The sequence below is a fragment of the Musa acuminata genome, chromosome BXJ2-5 (assembly GCF_036884655.1).
Source record: "Musa acuminata AAA Group cultivar baxijiao chromosome BXJ2-5, Cavendish_Baxijiao_AAA, whole genome shotgun sequence".
Taxonomy (NCBI): domain Eukaryota; kingdom Viridiplantae; phylum Streptophyta; class Magnoliopsida; order Zingiberales; family Musaceae; genus Musa; species Musa acuminata.
This window is the reverse complement of record NC_088342.1, coordinates 46,012,870-46,031,987: the sequence shown is the minus strand read 5'-3', so window position 1 is coordinate 46,031,987 and position 19,118 is coordinate 46,012,870. Positions and strand designations below refer to the sequence as shown.

Here is a 19,118-nt window from a genome sequence, read left to right as displayed (position 1 = left end):
ATCATAACTGATCAAGCTTTTATGGGATACTAATCAGGATCTTCTCTGCAATTCTCTTATCGTTGATCTTTTCACCATAAGTTTTCATTTGGTTGAACAACTCCATAACCTTTGTGTAAAAGCTATTCAATATCTCATTCTCTTTTATTTTCATGTTTTCTAGCTTTCTTCTTCTTAGGGTTTGAAGTTTGACAATCTTAACTTTCTATCTCCTTGAAATTTCTTTTTGCAAAAGATCTCATTCATTCTTTGCTTCTATAGCTCTCATGATTCTTGGAAAGATTACATCTAAAACACCCTATTGAATCTTTCTAAGGGCCCTTATATCTCTTTGTTGTTTTTCCTTTAATTGTTTGATTCAAAGTATACAATACCGTACCGTACCGGTGTTTCGAGATTGGCTCGATACGGTACGATACCGACGTACCGAGCGGTACACCAGGGCTTACCGAATGATTTCCTCTTACTGCAGCACTGTAGCACGATACATCCGGTAGCGGGCGGTCCACATACCGGTATGCCGTCGGACCGGTATCATTCAAAATTGCATAACATGGTTTGATCTCTTATCATGGTTCTTGTATCATCAAAATCATTCTCAACCAGATCTCATAGATCAAATGAAAGTAACATGGTTCTAATCTTCACAAATCAAAAATCATAGTTATCATCATTGAAAATTGGAAAACTTGTTGTAGGTTGAGATTTGAGTTATTATAATTTGCCATTATTGATCTTCCCCAAATCTTCTTCTTTTTTATAATTTGAGTCTTTAAGAACAATAAGAATCCTTCTCTGATACCAGATGATTTGATTTCTCTTAGAGAAGAGGAGACACACAATTATACGATTATTCTCATTCAATCTAAAATTACAGTGGTCTTCACACACTATATTCTTCTATAATTCCACTACTTTAAAATCCTAGCTAATATATAGTTTGAAGTATCGACACATTAGTATCAATAGAAAGGAACGGTTCGTGAGCTTCACCGTCGTAAATAACCTGCAATGGCAAGAGCAAGAAGACTTCATCGCATCCCGGAGGAGTAGAACCCATGGCCATTGTAGATCACTGTCACCTTCACGCCATGGTGGAACGGGTCGATGATGAGGGCAGACGACAGCCTTGCCATTGCAATACAAGCAAGAAGAGGATGTCCAAGCTGACACCAAAGTGAGACATGATCACATTCTACTTGTTTCATTCGTCTCTCAACATAACATGATTCTGATTGCTAAGTGTTAGTCGGAGGTTTTGTTGTGATTCAACGTAACCTATTGCTTCATCCTTTTAGCACCTTCGCGCGCGCTCACACACACACACACACACACAAACACACACAAAGATGAGATTCGAGTAGAGAATATTATGATGAACAGTAAGTCTTTTATCAACTTGATTGATCAATACTATATTTACAATTCACATAAAATATAGTGAGATTTCAATAGAGAGAACACATCGAGTGGCTGCAGTCTATCAGTAAGGTCTATGGCTGTGTATATATAATATGTATGCTGAGCTGAGTTCTGTTGCTGTCTGTGATGGCCACAACATCAGGGAGTAGAATTATTATAACTCCAAATTGTCCCACACCAAGTCAGATCTCACATATATCACTTACAATATAACTTGTTGCAGAAAGCAGCATTTGATAAAGCCATGCACTCTCATATTTGTCGTGTTGTAGTGCAAGTTTTGGATCTTGATGCTGGCATCTTCAATTTCTTTTAATATTCCAAGTTAGGTCAAGTTGCAAAGGGCCATACATTGATTTGGTTCTTCATACAACATTTGCACATCTTTTTCTTGCCATTAATTACTTTTCTCATCTTCTGCTGCTAACCTTTGGTCTTGTTCAACAGCCATGATATATACTGCCTTTGATCAAGTATAATCTCTTTATGCATAAGATCTCAATGATAATACAACATATTACTCCTTTTTCTCTCTCTCTCTCTCTCTCAAACTCCAATGTGCATGAGCTCAAAATGGCAAGTATGCATGACATGCTTCCTCAGCATGATCTCAGAAGTTGTAAAAATGATGTTGCAGTGGTCGATGAACAATTTGCAGGTCTGTTGTTGTAGGAACAACAGTATCATCTGCAATCAAGCTCCTACAGTCAAGACATACATGCAGTAACCGTTTTAGTGTAAGACAAAGGTAGCAGAACATGAATAGATTAGCGATATCTATAACCATCGTTTGGTGTCTACTCTAATGTTCGAGTAAGGCATCTATTTTTACTAAAAGATGATGATGAAGTGACTACAACTAATGCATCTATACGTTGTGAAAGAGATTATTTTACAGACCTCCACTTTACACAATGACTAGATTAGTTCTAGCAGAAGAGCATTTGCTTGCATGTACAGCAAGAAAAGCTTATGATGATCCGAAAACAGCAGATGGTGCACGCATGTTAGTTGAAACAACTAGCAAAGAGTTGCATAGAAAACTTACTCTCGAGGAGATCGAGAAGTCAATATGGAGCTCAGAGCACGAAGGCGGGTGTAGTACTCTCCGATTGCCAGGAAACATCTTGCTGCTAGTCTGATGGTTAAGTGTCGACGCAAATTGTGCAAGGTCTGTCGTCTCAAGTTGTCAGCCTGCACAGCCAAAGTCTTAAAGAGTTACTGCAGGTTAAGTAAAACCACAAAATGACCTTAGGGTTCTATCTTGCCTTGTTGACATAATTAATAGACATGCAAGAAGTGACGGAAATCAAAAGAGGAAGAAATATTCCATTTATTGTTCATGATGTTTGTTAGAAAAGGCTTTCTTCTCAAGCTTTGTTGCCTACCGGACAAGTATTCATGGTCATATTAAAGAACAAAAGAAAAAAAGCTTCTAGGGTGTTCCAATCCCAAAGAATATATCGATCAAGTTTATTTAGATATGAGTCATATATAAGCCTACCATGCATTGGACCCTCTACATATTGAATATGATCCATGATGTTTGGGAAAGAAGAAAGAAAAGGATGAAGCTACCTAATCTACATGTCCATTAAAATGAGAATATATTCTTTCTTCTTTGTTGGACACCAACTGATGCATCTTTTAATGGGTGGAACATACATGCTGTGCAATCCAAGTATCTTTTCTTAGGGTTAGGAGGTAAGAGAACATATGAAGGGCCATCTGGAACATGAAATATTCTTCGTTAACTTTGCAGAAATGTTATATTACCTGATGAGGATTCTTTTCCATGTTCTTTTTTATATTAGCAGCGGAATTGAGCTACCATATAGTAAGTATTCTATTTGCTTATGGCAACCTTTATAAGAAGATACTAGGAAAGACCTGGCTGACGAATTCTTCGAAGTCGACAAGCTTTCCCAGTGCGGCGGCCATGAGGTTCATGTATTCTCCGTCGCCGATGCCATCGCAGAGAGACCTGCCGGCAATTATTTGTGTCAAAGAAAGGTGGAGATGCCCGAGGCCCAGGGAGAGCGCCTCCTCCGCCTGCTCCGACGAGTGCTTCAGGTTGCAGATCCACACCAGCTGTTGCTCCAACGGATCCAGCTTCGGAATCAGTATCTGCTTGAAGTCATCAACATGATGATGTGATCGCAGCGCACGTATAAAGTGTAGGAGAATGGGATGCATGGAAACTTACGTTGAGTAGCTCAGAGGGCTTAAACCCACCCATCCACAGGAAGCAGCGCTCCGCCGGGGTCTTCCACGTTCCATTCAAGAGGTGGAAGACGTCGGCTTTTGCAACAGTGGCTTTCAGCTGGAAGAGCTCATCGTAGTGCCTGATGCACTCATCCACCAAGACACCAAGATTACCCTCAGGAGGGTGAGCCTGTAATGCATTTCGGAGGACCGACATGAGCTTGCATCTCTCGGCCAACCATCGGGCATACTCCATGTCGAACAACGCAGCGCCTGTAGCAAGAAAGGATGAGATCTCTAGCCAGTAAGCTGTAGATTGAGATGGATGAGGAAGGTAGCTTATTACCGGGACTGATGACTCCAGTACTGCCGGCTGCTGCCAGGAAAAGACCCTAACACCGATCAAGTACGGAGGAATCACTGTCAAGATAATTAGATGATAGAAGCCCAACCATAAGAACGCATCAAACCTGTGATCTTGCTCTGTCGAGATCATGCTCGATCTGTTGAAGCCTAACTTTACTGGACTCTAGTTGTTGCACGTAAGCCTGTTTACATGGATGCGTCAGATTGGTTCATGAATCAAACGAGATAAAGAACAACCAGGGTGTGTTCCTTAATGGAGATTGGAAGAGTGCACCTTTTTCCTCAGTCGGCTCTTTCGTGCTGCCTCTCGATTTTGAGCCAGGCGTCTCAGTGCCTTGTAAATAATTTGCAAGCACATAAGAAAATTCCTTTAAATGAAATAAAATTAAAAGGCTCGTATCTGAAAGCAAAAAAGGCAGTCAAAATACAAGCATTCCTACATGCTGGGACTTTATAGTTAAGGAATTTAGATAAAACTTGATGATACAAGGATATTATCCCATCATAAATTTCTTTGTTCCTCCTTTTCTGATAAGATTCATGTCAGCAGTTCAGAAGAGGAATTAGATGGAACAGATTCCACTTTCTTTCTTTCTTTTAAGCTCATAAAAATGGCTTATATCCGTATTTCATACTGTTATAAACATGCATATGAGAGAGAGAGAGAGAGAGAGAGAGAGAGAGAGAGAGTACCTTATCATCAAGCACCTTTCCATCTTTCGCTGTAGTTGAACCGGTCATCGTTCTCTGAAACAGGCAATACAAAGTTCCTGTTGAGCTTCAAGTCAAAAGACGTACCTTTCTACAATATTGGCAGCACCATAAAAGTGTGTGAAGGAGAAGAATTCAACAGTGCATGTCAGATAACGACAGATATCAGTAGAAATGCAAAATACTGCTCCTGTACATACAAATGCTATGGTGGAGACCATGAACCAGGTAACGTCAGAACTCGAAGGCTGTGAGGAGCACAAGAAACAGAGAAGGAAATCACGAAGGGAGATCGAGTTCTATTGAGAGGTACTAAGGTCCTTGGCCTGAGACTTTGTGAAATTAGCCAAGTCCTTGTGATCGAGGGGGTAAAATGGGCCATATTTATGATTTGTTATTACCTTTTCTTGGGATGAAGGCTGAGGATTCCGTGTTTCTCCTGTCCTGGAAACAGTACTTGACATCATCATCTCCTGCTGCTGCTTGCGGTCAGCCAACTCGCCTGAGGAGTCCTTGCTGTTGTCTGGGGAGTCTGATCCCATATGACACCCATAGTTTTGAGCTGAGCCTGGATCAAAGCTCCTCGCTGAGAGTGTGTTAACCTGCTGGAAATAAAGCAGGTGCCATGAAACCTGAATGGAGCAGCAAACCATCTCCTCCTCCTTTTGGCTTATCTCATACCTACTTCTACGCCAAGTCAAAACAAGCAAGACCTTACTCTGGGAGTTTGCTGGTGTATCATTGGCCACGATGGGAAGATCTCAAGTGTGGCGGGTCTGCTCGCAAGAAAAGCTGCAAGAAAGAAATGAACAACTAAACAGTGCTTCGAAGAGAACTTATTCCTTTCTCTAGCAGGGTCAAAAACAAACTGAGAAGGGAGGAGTCATATGAACTGTTCTCGATGTGGATAGAACTAGAAAAGGCCAGCGAGGAAAGAAAGAGCGAAAGAGGCGTACATTTTGTGTCTTCAGTTCCTCTCATGCCATCGACTCCCTGAAAGAGAGCCTCCTCCAACTCCCCAAAGCAAGCAGCTCCTTCCAGATCACTGAGGTGGCAAAAGAAGTCCATGTTACTCATCAAAATTCAACATAGAATAGGAAGAAAGCAAAAGGAAATTGATTCTACCCCAGGCAATTACTTGAATGACCGAAAGAGTTGAGGTAGGAGGGATCTTCCATTCTTTATGACAACAGATAAAGAGGAAACGGAGGGGAAAGTAGAAGAAAGAGGGGGAGGAGGATTTGTGTAGATGGGAGAATCGAAGAGGAGCACATAAATGGATTGGGCCAATACCTTTTTTGGAGATTGGTGGGCAGAGGTGTAACACATTAAGGATGGAATATATAACAAATAGGTTCTTGTGAAGTTAAAAGGAGGAAAGCAGCAGCAGCAGATAGCACAGAATAAAGAGCCCACTGAACCATTTGAATATTGGTACATGCAGAAGGAGAGTGAGAGCACATTTGTGGGAGGACAGAGGGCGAGAGGAGAGGGAAACAATGGTGGAGTTTGTGTCAGGAAGCAAGTAGAAGTCTGCTGTCTATCAACTCCAGTCCCTGTAGCAAACTCTTGGAGAAGTATATACTCAACTAACCTGGCATTGGATACAATAGAAAAAGGTCAGGAAAGATTCATCTCCTTCTGATGACAAAGCACACACTGCAATGTTAAGAACCTAGAACTTCTTGTTCACGGGGTTGTTTAATTGAAGAGAGAGAGAGAGAGAGAGAGAGAGAGAGAGAGAGAGAGAGAGGAGTACTTAAGACACTTAGGAAGAGGTCAAACTGCTAGTTCTAAGCATGAGAAGGTTTACTGTTGATCATGGCAATCCAGAGCAGATTCTTCAAAGATCTCACTGTTGAATACATATAGCAGTGCCAAAAATTTCATACACTATGTCAGCAGAATTTGAGATCTATTACCCATTAATTGCCAAATAGAGAGCATCTTTTTCCTATTCACAAGTCATCGGAAACTTATGCAGAGTTGTGTGGGACAAATTGGCTCCAATCTTCCTGTGTGGCCTGTAAAAGAAAAGAAAACCTATCACTTTGATTATATATACGTACAATGAAATGAATCAACCAAAAACAAGTCTCACAAAATATTCAGCAAGAGAAAGACATACCAAAGAAATGAAAATTTTTGATGAAGAACCATTCGAGAAGACAAGATATAGGACAAACCACAATCCACCTCCAATAATTGCAGCCATGATGCGTCTCCAGCCATAAAATTATTAAGGTGTGAATGATTAAATTGATCAACCCTTTCAATAAAAGATACAACTACAGTCAAGAAACTATATTTTGTGTCCATATCGACTAGCTCTGCTCCTTCTGAAGTTTAGGTACCAAGTTCTCAAGCGACTTATTATTATTATCTATTTTGGGACAGTTGTCATGGTATGCTGCAATATTCTGCCATGCAATAATAACGAATAGTCTCTCCCAGTTACCCCAGCCAGATGGTCATTCTGCCATGCCTTTTCTAAGAGGTAATCAGCTATCGTAGCCGCAGGACTTCCGTGGAAAGGAGACAAAGCAGGAGACAGTGACGAATAGGATGGCCACTGGCATATCATGAGCTTTAAATACCAAGATAATTTGTCCTCTGATGTGATGACTTCAAGAGCACCAAGTGTCAAAGACTTCAATCGGCACCTTGGAATCTAAGATTTCTCTTTCCTGCAACTGCCAATACAAATCATTGAAACCATGATAACATAATATTCCAATTACACCACAGAAAGCATCACAATTGAAAAGCTTCACATAAGGCACGGAGACAAGCGAGGTTTAATTAATAGAAGACAGACAGACAAAATAGAAGCAGCAGCTGCAACATGCAACCAACCAGCCAAGACTGAGACCCAAAGAACCTGGAAGGCTCACTGACCCTTCAAACATTTGCTGAAAGCAATGCGTCAAAATCTGGGACGAAATAGCTTGAAATCCATGGCTGTCCGTGAGAGCTTAATCAGTTATTTCTTCGAATATCACGTTGATATAAATCAGAGAAACCCATCGGTGAAAGCAATTAGAAGGCAAGCAGCACAAAATAGTTATGAAACAATTAATAAGTCTTACCTTCACATCTGTAGATGAAGACACGAACAAAGGAGCTAAGGTGCAGAGACCGATGCTGTTCACCACCTGCGGCTGGCAAAATCCAATCAGCAGATGATGGTTTTTGAACGAAATTATCAACCCTCCATGACAACTTCAAATATTTGTTTGCAAATTAAGAATAAACACCATAAACAGATCACAGAGTTCTCAAATACCAAACCATGCACCATTGATGTCTAAATATTTAATTTCATAGAAAGCATACACCGCCCCCAAAGTTGCAAAACATGCATAACTTCGCATGGTTTCTGTGGTGCTTGCAACTTGTTGGGTACCTCTATGAAACTTTGACAAAAATAATGGTCATTTTGATGCACACCGAAGACTAAGATCAATAACAGTCATTTTGGCATTGGATCAAGTTTATTACATCATGGATAGAAGGCCACAATGGCCATAACTGGTACAGATAAATAATACCATACAGAAACATGCTCACAGACTGTTCTAACTAATTATTCCATAAAAAAAACAGAATAATATGAAGAACATCAATGGTTTTAACTTCTACCACCCAAGATTACATTTTTATTCATCAACAGACTAAAAGTGACCAGCATGATGAACATACTCCTACATGTAAAATGGCTATATGAGGACAGGTATGTTGAAAACCATTTAATGATGTTCACTCTTCATCTCTTGGGCCATAAACAAGAGATGTTACTTGGACACTACTGAAAGTTCCCAGATCTTTATCGTCCCATCATCACTGGCTGAAGCAAGAAGTCTTGGTTCCTGCAGCAGGGTCATACCACAAAATGTACAGTTAACAATTGCAATAGACCCAAAGGACAAAGAGTATACTCATTTGAATGCAAAAAATACATCATGACTAATAACCAGAAATCCAGTTGTAAATAAAAGCAAATCACCTTCATATTCCATTGCACGGAGTTCACATCCATGTCATGAGCTTTTTCTTTCTTAACCAACATCTTATAAGATGGTTGATCAACCTGAAGTCCACAATATTAGCTGAGAGAATGTTGACCGCTCACACTAATCATTTCAACGAATAAATAAAAACATAATTTCCTATTATCCTCATAAACAAACCCACAAGCATGAAGCACATGGAAAAATGTCACCACAATGAAGCAATTTTGAATTGTTCGACCATAACTTAGCAACAAACTGTCTACAGAATGACCTTCAAAACCCTAGTTCTTTAGTTTGGCAGAATGGCCATGGGCCTGCAGGAAATTTGCATGATCAAAACCTGGAGAAATCTAACTACTTGATGCAATAAAGACCGTTAACAATATGAGCTTGTTCAGGAAAAATACAGATTGCCGCATATGACGAGAAAAACAACAGCATCACTTAACAAGGCTTTTGGAACATGCTAAAAGATTGGTGGATATAGATCTTAAATACACTTACCTGAATATCAAGAAATGAACATGAAAAACATGCTACAATTACAAATAAATTTAGTTCAGTACCATGAACTTATAGATTAACATAACATCTAAATAGAAGAAGCAAATTAACAGGACTGCTGTTTTAAAAATTAACTAGAACCAATAGAAAAGGAACCCAAGTGCAATATGTCCACAGTAGGTTTAAAATTTGACTAGAACCCATAGAAAAGGAACCCAAGCACAATATGTCCGCAGTCTTGATCATTATATACCAGTAACCAGTTCAAATTGGGTAAAAGCACAAAATAACCATCTTTGCTTTTAGATGTCAGACATGAATTATACCAAACTGTCTTTACTCTCAGTAAAAAGGCGTATAGCATCATCAGCCGCTCCACTCGCAATTAAACCCTCCCTGTAATTTGGAATAGGAAATTGCCCAGTTAGCCTAAGAAGGAATATCCTGAATTCACGATTACAAATGTTCAGCACAAAACATCAAAACACCGGCAGGTAACCATTTGATGACATAAGTAGACAAAAATATCCTAAAAAATATTATAATTATTCTTAGTCTCATTTCTGAAATTGCATGAGAAACTTATATGATTCAACCCTCAGTCTCCCGTAAAAAAATACTTACATAGATGCAAACATGCAGCACAATTGTCCAGCACATGACCGAAGAATCCTATTTTTCAAGATGGTGGTACTAGCCAATGGTCATGTCAATATCAAATCCCAATATTTTCCCTTAGTTGAAGGGCACCTTGGAACCTATAAATTGGAGCCATATTGATAGTTTGACACTTAAATACAGCCATTATTCTTCAATATTAACTATGATGGATATCTGCAGAGTAAACCAATGGGATTGGCAACAGAAAAGTAATAAACAAAAATAGCTTGTAGTACAGGTAACCAGCATCATAGGGAAAACTCTAGGGTGTGTTTGGCTGTTTTCTCAAAAGAAATTTTCCTGTTACTAAAATAAATAGGCAACATATTTATTTGGAAAACAATTTCCTGTACTCTGGTCTTGAAAACTATTCTTGGGCGAACTGTGATTAAAATATACTAGTATAACAACATATAAGAAGATAAATTACATAATAATATAATATACAAAATTCACAAGATTAAATACCTTTATATATTTTATATAAAATGTAGAAGATGGTACGGACATGTGCTTAGAAATACCTACGAATACGATAGTTAAAAGATGTGAAATGATTAATGTTAGTGGTACAAGAAAAAGTAGAGGAAGACCTAAAACGGCTTCAATAGAAACTATAAATAAAAATTTTAGTAATCTAAACTTTAACCAAACATATGACTTTTTACACATCTCAATAGCAACAAAAAATCCATGTAATGAACTCTAAATAGTTGGGAATTATGACTTTGTTGTTGTTGTATGATAATATATTAATACAACACATTAGATAGGATTATGTCAATTGGTTGGGCCTGATCTCCCCAAGGAAGTTTTTTAGTTGATGTAGTTTCTCATAAACCTGATGTTGTTGGGCACAAGTATACGACCCCTTGGCCACCACATTATCTTAGAAAATTTCTTAAGCAATTTGGTTGAGCTACATAGCACTAGTCCTATCAAATAACCTAATAATATAAATACCTACATAAGATAAAATATTTAAAATATTAACTGTTATATGTTTTAAAATTTTTGTTCTTTTCTCCCAGTCTTTCCATAATTTGCACAACAAGTGATGTCCAAAGCTTAGTTATTGAGAACAAAAACTTGTTCTAAAATATGAATCTTCCTGAGAGCATATCAAAGTCCAAAGACAGCCTTAATTTCTTGTTTGCTTCAGTGTCCTAATATAAACCCCTCGTTTCTCTACTGATCCAATAAGGAGAACCCTGGGGCCCAATAGATAAATTGATATCATAGAACAAAATTCACATGAAGCAACAATTTGTCCAGAGATTCATATTAACATGTTAGATGATTCTATATAGTTGGTTAGAGCAATGGAGTGCAAACGTTACTTTACAACTTTGAGAATAAAGCAACACTTAGAATGAAAATCTGGTAAGAAAATACTCCAAGAGAAAAGATGCAAAGCATAATTTAATACCTTGACCAATGAACTGAGAATATGGTCCGATCATGATATCCAGAAAGGGTACACAGATGACTCCTGAAAGAACCAGAAAATTCCCATCAGATGATAAAAAAAAAGGATTTACAGAGGCAGTTTATCAGAATATGTTGATCAGGTTAAGCCATTAAGAATTTGGCACGAATACAAGGTCAAGATATCCATAAACCATTGTTGAGAACTATATCAACAAATACAAGATTCCTTCAAAAGAATTTTAAACATTAGGTGACTGACTAACTCTCCATCCACTAGAATATGTTAGGCAAAGAAGCTCAGTGATACCAGACTTGGGCCATAGGTTGCTTGTTCTACAACCTACTCACCAGAAGGTACAGATTCTATATCCTTGTAAACCAAACTTCCATATCAGTTTTAGATCACTTGTAAAACCAACCCTCTGAAACATTTGTCAACTGAAAACTTTCTTTGTTTGTAAATCTACATTATAGAAAATATTCTTTTGGGTGAACATGGAGCAATAATGCATGTCTTATAAGCACATAATTAATGGCAAATGACTTGTTGTTTGGATTTTTCACAAATCACTAAATGTACTGTTAATATAATTAATTAATCATTTTCATCCATCTGTTTCATTTAAAGTAAAGATCGTAGGATTGTACACAATTGTATAATTGAAAAGGTAAAGAAAGTATGATAGAGATAATAAAACATAACACTTATTTGTATAGAAATAAAAAAAAATTAAAAATATAAAATAAAAACTACAAATTTAAATAACAGTAAAAACAAAGAACAAAGTGAACAAGCATAAAAATAAGATCTAAACTTTATAAATTACTGAAAATAAATATAAAAAAATATTGTTGCATGAAATTAAAACTAGAAGAGACAAGATGAAATCTGTTTTCTTGGAGAGAGGCAGACATATCCGTACACAATAGTATTTTGTGTGCAGTAAAATATAGGACATAACTAGTACTTGAATGTACTCAAAACAATTTGTTTTAAGTTATTGTTGAATGCCAAAAAGACGTTTCCTAGTTTTGTTAGGCCAACCTCCTTTGAGGCTTTTAGTGAACCTATAAAAGAACTATAAGTAACAATATCAAATTAAAAAAATCTTGTTTTTAGTGCTTTTAATCAAGGTTTTTTAATTTCATACCATATCGACATTTCAAGCCTTGCTCGATACGGTATGGTACGAGCATACCGAGCGGTACACCAAGGTGTACAGCTCAGTACGTATATATATATATATGTGTGTGTGTATGTGTATATATATATATATATATATATATATATATATATATATATATATAAAGGGAGGCGTACGCTGCCTCAAAGTCGTCGCCTCCTTTTCTTCTCCTCATCTATGGCATTCGGCAAAGACGTCAAAGGCCGCAGATGTCTCCAGCCTTCGGCGCGATACAACGAGGAGAAGAACGAGGTCTTCTCCTCATTCACGGCGTTCGGCGAAGACGTTGAAGGCTGCAGACGTCTCCGGCCTTCAGCGCGACGCGACAAGGAGAAGAACATGGTCTTCTCATCTGTGGTGTTCGGTGAAGACGTCGAAGGCTGCAGATGTCTCCAGCCTTCGGCGCAATGCAACGAGGAGAAGAACCCAGTTTTCTCCTCATCTGCGGTGTTTGGCAAAAACGTTGAAAGTCGCAAACGTCTCCGGCCTTCGGCGAAGAACGCGGTGAAGGCCGCAGGCGTCTCCGGCCTTTGGCGAAGGATACAGCGAAGAAGAAGTCGAGTCGTCGCCTCTCCGTTCCTGGATCGGGATCATCAAGGGAGGGCAGCGCCGGATCGAAAAGCGTCAGGGTTCTCCCGATTCTCCCTCTTCTTCGAGCGCCTTCTCCCGATTCTCCCTCAACACTTCTTCCCTCGCCGCAACCAGGCTGATACCGCTCGATAGCGGGCGGTTCGCGTACCAATATGCTAGCGGACTGGTACGTACCGCCCGGTATGGCGGTATCATTTGAAATTAAAATCCTTGCTTTTAATACAATCAACACCGTCTCTTATCAACTGGCCATACCAATTGCTAGTTAGACTAATACATACACCAATACATATGGTATTCCAAAAAAAAACCAAAATGGCTAAAAATTCAAAAACCCATATTTTAATTTTTTTCCTAATTTCTTGGTATATAAATTATATTTAGATAAGAATAAAGTGTATGCAAGCCATAAGTGAATAGAAATTCTGGGTGACTCGAATGAGAGAGAACGAGAGTGAGTCAAAGCACGTGAACGAGGGGGAAGCGAGGACTTAAAGGGTCAAAACAAGGCCCAACATTCAATTTGACCATTCGGACCTGGTTTGACTTGAGAGATCAGTACAGGCCTGTATCAGTTGATAACAATCGAGTTTCAAACCCCATAACAATACTGTTACCAGCCCCATAATAATGTACCGCCCAAAATGGTCCAATCCACATATCGATCAGCAGGCGAACCGATCCATACCACCCATTTCATATCGTATTGAACGGTACGTCAAACCATGTCCTAGTAACATATAATTGAATGAATCCTACAATAGCTCATGACAAATATAGAGTCAGCTTGCAAAGTGATTTAGGTGACATGTAGCAATTAGTGTTTTTCTTTTTCATTATGTCCAACTTTCTTAAACACATCATATCACCTTAAATTGCAACTGTCAGTATTCATACAAACCCAATGCTAATGAAGTAAACTCTTTATATCGGAATTGCTATATGAATAACTTCTGTTGTAATTTGCATTAAAATTTTCAACTTTCATGAATATAGTAATGACTTGGATGGAAATTTGAAACAGTAGCTGAAAAGCTTCTACATTTATAACAGATATTATGTATTGAAAAGCAAAGCCAATACTGTCAAATGAAGTTGCATCTTACCAAGATCCATTGCCATCACCACTTGTCTCAGATGGATTCTGTGAAGTATCCCATATCTTCAAAGTAAGATCATCACTGCATAAAGAAGAAGCAATAAGATGCCATATAATCATCTTTCTTGTTGGTAACAACGTTAAGAATATGTACCTGCATGTAACCATTCTATCCCCAGCAGAGTTGAAAGATAATGCCCAGACTGTAGATGTATGCCCACTGAGGAGCAAAGATCAAAGTGAATAAGAATTGCAAATAGATCTCAAAGTGCATGAACAAGGATATTTTCTTGTCATCATTACGGTAGTATCTTGCCTAGTATATTTATTATCACATCCATAAGAAGTCATATATAAACTTAACCTTCAATTACCATCACATAGTTATTGTCCATGAAATTATAACTGATGAAAAAATGGAGCACAACCTTATGTCTCTGCAGCTTAATATGCAAAATATGGATGGCAAGGACATAAAGCAAGAATCTTTCACAAGACGAAACAGGATATCTTCCAGCAATATTATTTTCTTTTTTTTATTTTCCTTTTTTTAGGCAAGGTCAACAATAATGAGATAGGATAATTTTGAAACCCTTGTTATGCTTACAAACAAAAATGACACAAGTTCTTAAAGGTTTAAATCTTCAGAGGAGATAGAAATACAGCTTTTGAAGGTGGTTCCCAAATAGATCTGAAGAGAAATCAACTAGGAAAAAAGGGGTGACTTTATTGATACTGCAGAAACTACAAACAGATAAAGCTCCCTGGGAGATGCTTCAGTTACTAGGTAAGAGATAGCATGAGCAAATTTACAGCATGAAGTTAAGGGGACATGGCTGACTGACAAATTTATTACATTCTTCAATCATTGATAGTACTATTACTAGTTTGACACATGGGACACCTGTACAATAAACTGAACAATGCAAAAAGAAAAGTATTGCCAGAGTATTCATCACATGATTTGTACCAATTTGTAGGAATGTTAGTTGCCAATCACATAGGAACCTTGGCTCACTAGTCTGTCATCCCAGTTGAACAACAATTGTTTTGTTATAAAATTGTCTTCTCAACTGGTCATGTAACTACTCATAACAAGATGAGCGAGATTTTTGTCCATTTGACCTCTTAACCTCTGTCATCTGTAGAAATGGGGCATTACCTGTTTCTTTAGTTAAATTTATATGGCATCTATATAGCTTCCCTCTGAACCACTAAAATGGATATGTTTATCAGTCAACAAAGCTAAGAAGTTAATTTCATGAATGAACAATCACAAGAAACATATCCTGAAATTTTAAAAGCAGAAGCAGTATCAGTAGTCCAAAATAAGTTTGCTACTACACTCAACATCCAAGTTTATTATAAGTTTCAATTCCCAATGAATATCATTTGCCTACAGATAGGTAATAACAACATGAACGAATTTGTCTCATATTGGATAGTAAAGGAAGATGTATAACTTCAGTACCTGTTAGCTTCACCTAATGTTAGCACACAATGCCAATCATCATCACCATCCTCAGTCCAGACCTTGGTATCATAACAAGTTCAGTTAGGTTCAAGAAAGATTGCATGAAACAAATAACTAAATGGACATTTAGGTTCAAAAGCTAAAACATAGCTGAACAATTCCATACCTTGACAGAGTTGTCATAGCCAACAGAAACCAAAATATCCAGGAAGGGATGCCACTGGACCATCTTAACATCCTGTGTGTGACCTTGCAATACCGAAACACACTCAAATTCATTACCCGGTTGAGCTTCCCAGATCCAAACAGTCTTATCTCGAGCACATGTTGCAAGCAAGGATCCAGAGGCATTCCACGAGACACTCTTAACTTCGTTTTCATGACCCTGAAGAAGGGCAAAGTGTGAAGGGAAAAAACTGATTTACTTATCATTCAAGCAACGTGAAGCTGTAAAAGTAAAATAATAAAGAAAAGTGATACCAATTTGCTTAGGCATAAACACACTGAACCATGCAAATTTCATCATTAGTGTTTACCTCAAGTGTCGCAACACATTCAAATTCACCGCCAACATGTTCCCATACGGCAGTTGTACCATCAAAACTTGCTGTAGCCAACAATTTTCCACTAGGAGACCATGCACAAGACCGGACCGTCCGAGTGTGAGTATCTTCAAGAACAGACTGTGATAAGATAATTCAATGCAAATTAATTCTTGCAAGCCAAATATCAAACAAGTCCATAGACAACTCAAAGATATGAATCGATAGATTATAGATTAAAATAGCTTAACCTACACATTTGAGTATAATGCCAGAGGATGAGATACGTTATCTAATACCCATAACAGATGATATCTAGATTAGAAGTCCAAAACTAATTCAGCCGACGCTAACTAGTAGCTTCTATTACAAATTAAGCAGTTCCCTTCAAAATTCAGGACTACAGAAACCTGCTTCCACTTCATACGGAATTAGCAAACAACAATAATCCAGGAAACCCTGTACGAAAACAAAGAAGATGAATCATAGAGGGAAACACAAACCGAGCAATTCCAGGAACCAGAAGGCCCCTTCTGCCAGATCCTGACCGTCTTATCGCCGCTGCAAGAGGCAAGCATCCCGGCGACGCCAGTAGCCGCGGGGTTCCACGCGAGACTCCAGACCCGATCGGTGTGACCTTCCAGCTTCTGGATCTCCCTCAGTTCCAACTCCCCGTCCAAGAGCTCCATCTCCACAGCCGCCCCCCGCCGCCCGCAGCCGCCACGGATCGCCGACGACGGAGAAGCCCGGTTCAATCGGACGAAGAGATTTAGGGTTTGAATCCGTGGCCCGTGAGGAAGCTAGGGTTTCGAAGAGCTCCTGTTCTGGCTCGGGAGGCAACCTTGCGTCGAGCGATTAGCGAGCAGGAAACGCCAAGATCTTCTTACCGACGGCTTGCGTCGAATGAAGTCTCGGGTGAGTAGCGCACGAAGAGCGCAGCGATCCCCTCTTTTACGAAACGGGCCTCAGAATCCAAACCCGAAAGCGAATCCGTTTTCAAGTTATTTTGAATCCATTAAGATAGGGTACAAAATTAATGCCCGATCCGAATCCGATTTAATAGAATGCCCATCCTCGGATCCGGATTCGGATCTTCATACAAAATATTAATTATATGGCCCAAAAATAATTATCATTATTGTACAAAAGATTTATGACGTCACGAAGGTTACGGCCCAACTAGCGTCCACGGGTCAAAGCCCAAAACACTCCCCAGAAAACATATCATCCGTCGGATCCAAATCCGACGGTAGAGGGCGACTGGTTGAGTCGGAGCCGGCATTTTAGGGTTCTATTTCCTAGGCACGGCGATTACTCGTCCCTGCAGTCGACAGCTGCCCTTTTCGTGGAGGTCCCGGTGAGCCTCCGGCCTATTCTCGCCTCGAAATCCATATTCTTTTGCTCGAATTTTCGCTTATCGATTTGTTTCCGGCGGCGGATCTGATATCATTCTTGTGTTTTTCCTTGAAGGATTGCAGTAGGAAAGAGATACACGTCTGAGCGATGAGGTAATCCGAGTTCTTCAAGTCCTTTTCGCGATATCATTATTGGGTTCTCATCATATATATACAGCAATCGGCTCGGGAGAGAGAGCGCGCGCGTGTGGCGATGGATGTGAGTCCGTCGTCTTTTGGAGACGCTTTGGCTACGGGCGACTGCTTGGCTGCTACCTGGGATTATCACGAGGTCAGGCACTGTTCATCTCTCTCTCTCTCTCTCTTGTTTGTGGAGGGTTCTCTTCGGAGTTCACCGGAGTTACTCTATGTATAATTGTCTCATCAATCAATCGTGTTGCAGATCTTTCTCCAGCAGACGATCGAGGACTTGAAGCACAAGCTCACCTGCACCAACATGGAATTGGAGGCGCTGCGGACCAACGCCCACGAAGAGCTGCAGAAAGCCAAGGAAAGCAACCAGCAATTGATCGAACTCCTCGAGCTACGAACCTCCGAGAGAGACGAAGCGAGAAACCAGCTGCAGCTCCTGCTGAACCAGATCGGACAACCGAGCCTCGCCGGTCTCCCTCGAGTGCTTCCCAATCCTCCAACCGATGCTTCTCCGTTGCTGCAAGCGATCGGCAGCTCCAACATCTCCGACAGCCTATCCGAGACAGCCCACCCTTCGCAGCGGTACGTTTCGTCTCCGGTCGAGTCGTTCGTCGACGCCACCTCCGTCAATTCTCCGGAGCTCTCGACCGGGAACATGGGCGATTCCTCGAGGGGGGCGTCGTCTTCCAGCATGGGCAAGTATGAACAAGCCTCTGCTGTAACTGATAGCCTCGCCATGAAGGGGAATCGACCGGAAAGAGGCAGGTTTGTGCAAGCTGTGCTGCAAGCAGGGCCGTTGCTGCAGACTCTTATGGTGGCGGGGAAGCTGCCGCAGTGGCGCAATCCTCCCGCACCCCTGCGGCATCTACAAGTTCCTTCGTGGCCATGATCCCAACAGACCATGCCTGTCATAGAGCTTCTCAGATTTGCTGTGCTGTTCCTGTGTGGAATTTTTCATGATGCAGCTTGATTCTTCTCTCTCTCTCTCTCTCTCTTCTGATGGAACAATTCAGAAAAGTTCTCCCTTTGTTTGCTTTGATGTCTCTCTCTCTCTCTCTCTCTCTTTCGATGGAACAATGCAGAAAAAGTTCTGCAAGAGTTTTTCTTTATTGAAATCCTTTTTCAATTTCGTTTTCCCTTTATAACAATACAAAGGAATCATGAAATTATTCTTTGAGATTCGTGATTGGATCTGGATGGAATCATGGAAGAGTTTCATAGGCATGAGATTGATGGATCCAGGGAATCCGACTGGGAGTGAGAAGAGGGATCTATGAAATATGAAAAAAAAAACATGCATCGAGTCCATGAGCAAACTCAAAAAACAGAATCACGGATAGAAAAGAGAAAAAACAAAAGAATTACAAAA

At 39.7% G+C, this 19,118-nt stretch overlaps 3 protein-coding genes across 12 annotated transcripts; 1 reads left to right on the top strand and 2 right to left on the bottom strand.

Annotated features, from left to right (window-relative positions):
* Positions 1 to 1,376: 1,376 nt before the first annotated feature.
* Positions 1,377 to 8,029, bottom strand: LOC135585493 (transcription factor LG2-like). Of its 9 annotated transcripts, none has more exons than XM_065109960.1 (14): positions 6,833 to 8,029; positions 6,627 to 6,728; positions 5,830 to 6,298; positions 5,661 to 5,749; positions 5,423 to 5,496; positions 5,106 to 5,309; positions 4,687 to 4,740; positions 4,268 to 4,327; positions 4,098 to 4,175; positions 3,974 to 4,019; positions 3,629 to 3,900; positions 3,313 to 3,549; positions 2,471 to 2,616; positions 1,377 to 2,123 (listed from the first exon to the last, which is right to left on the bottom strand). In XM_065109960.1, the coding sequence occupies exons 3-14, from the start codon at positions 5,880 to 5,882 to the stop codon at positions 2,033 to 2,035; spliced, it is 1,404 nt and encodes a 467-aa protein (XP_064966032.1). In that variant the 5' UTR covers positions 5,883 to 6,298; positions 6,627 to 6,728; positions 6,833 to 8,029; the 3' UTR covers positions 1,377 to 2,032. The 9 variants fall into 9 exon arrangements, with proteins under 9 accessions (XP_064966032.1, XP_064966029.1, XP_064966031.1 ...); XM_065109957.1 differs by having other exon boundaries at positions 5,843 to 6,298; XM_065109959.1 differs by having other exon boundaries at positions 5,106 to 5,306; positions 5,843 to 6,298.
* Positions 8,030 to 8,161: 132 nt separating this feature from the next.
* On the bottom strand, positions 8,162 to 17,128 carry LOC103986356 (protein CIA1). Its single transcript, XM_009404346.3, has 10 exons — positions 16,706 to 17,128; positions 16,197 to 16,343; positions 15,827 to 16,045; positions 15,658 to 15,719; positions 14,341 to 14,406; positions 14,194 to 14,268; positions 11,311 to 11,373; positions 9,548 to 9,617; positions 8,711 to 8,794; positions 8,162 to 8,573 (listed from the first exon to the last, which is right to left on the bottom strand). Exons 1-10 carry the CDS (start codon positions 16,889 to 16,891, stop codon positions 8,499 to 8,501), a joined length of 1,047 nt encoding a protein of 348 aa, XP_009402621.1. The 5' UTR covers positions 16,892 to 17,128; the 3' UTR covers positions 8,162 to 8,498.
* Positions 17,129 to 17,152: 24 nt separating this feature from the next.
* On the top strand, positions 17,153 to 18,788 carry LOC103986357 (uncharacterized). 2 transcript variants are annotated; one of them, XM_065109968.1, is made up of 4 exons: positions 17,153 to 17,559; positions 17,681 to 17,710; positions 17,775 to 17,888; positions 18,000 to 18,788. In XM_065109968.1, exons 3-4 carry the CDS (start codon positions 17,811 to 17,813, stop codon positions 18,636 to 18,638), a joined length of 717 nt encoding a protein of 238 aa, XP_064966040.1. In that variant the 5' UTR covers positions 17,153 to 17,559; positions 17,681 to 17,710; positions 17,775 to 17,810; the 3' UTR covers positions 18,639 to 18,788. The 2 variants fall into 2 exon arrangements, with proteins under 2 accessions (XP_064966040.1, XP_064966039.1); XM_065109967.1 differs by having other exon boundaries at positions 17,673 to 17,710.
* Positions 18,789 to 19,118: the final 330 nt, after the last annotated feature.

Coding starts and splice junctions, on each gene's coding strand:
- LOC135585493 (XM_065109957.1), bottom strand. CDS start 6,144: ATGTACCAATATTCAAATGGTTCAGTGGGCTCTTTATTCTGTGCTATC. Junction 4,020..4,097: donor TCGACAGAGCAAGATCACAG/GTTTGATGCGTT, acceptor GATCGGTGTTAG/GGTCTTTTCCTGGCAGCAGC. Junction 3,901..3,973: donor TACTGGAGTCATCAGTCCCG/GTAATAAGCTAC, acceptor TTCTTGCTACAG/GCGCTGCGTTGTTCGACATG.
- LOC103986356 (XM_009404346.3), bottom strand. CDS start 16,891: ATGGAGCTCTTGGACGGGGAGTTGGAACTGAGGGAGATCCAGAAGCTG. Junction 16,344..16,705: donor CTGGTTCCTGGAATTGCTCG/GTTTGTGTTTCC, acceptor ATCTTATCACAG/TCTGTTCTTGAAGATACTCA. Junction 8,795..9,547: donor CTGAGAGTAAAGACAGTTTG/GTATAATTCATG, acceptor TGTGGACTTCAG/GTTGATCAACCATCTTATAA.
- LOC103986357 (XM_065109968.1), top strand. CDS start 17,811: ATGGATGTGAGTCCGTCGTCTTTTGGAGACGCTTTGGCTACGGGCGAC. Junction 17,889..17,999: donor CTACCTGGGATTATCACGAG/GTCAGGCACTGT, acceptor ATCGTGTTGCAG/ATCTTTCTCCAGCAGACGAT.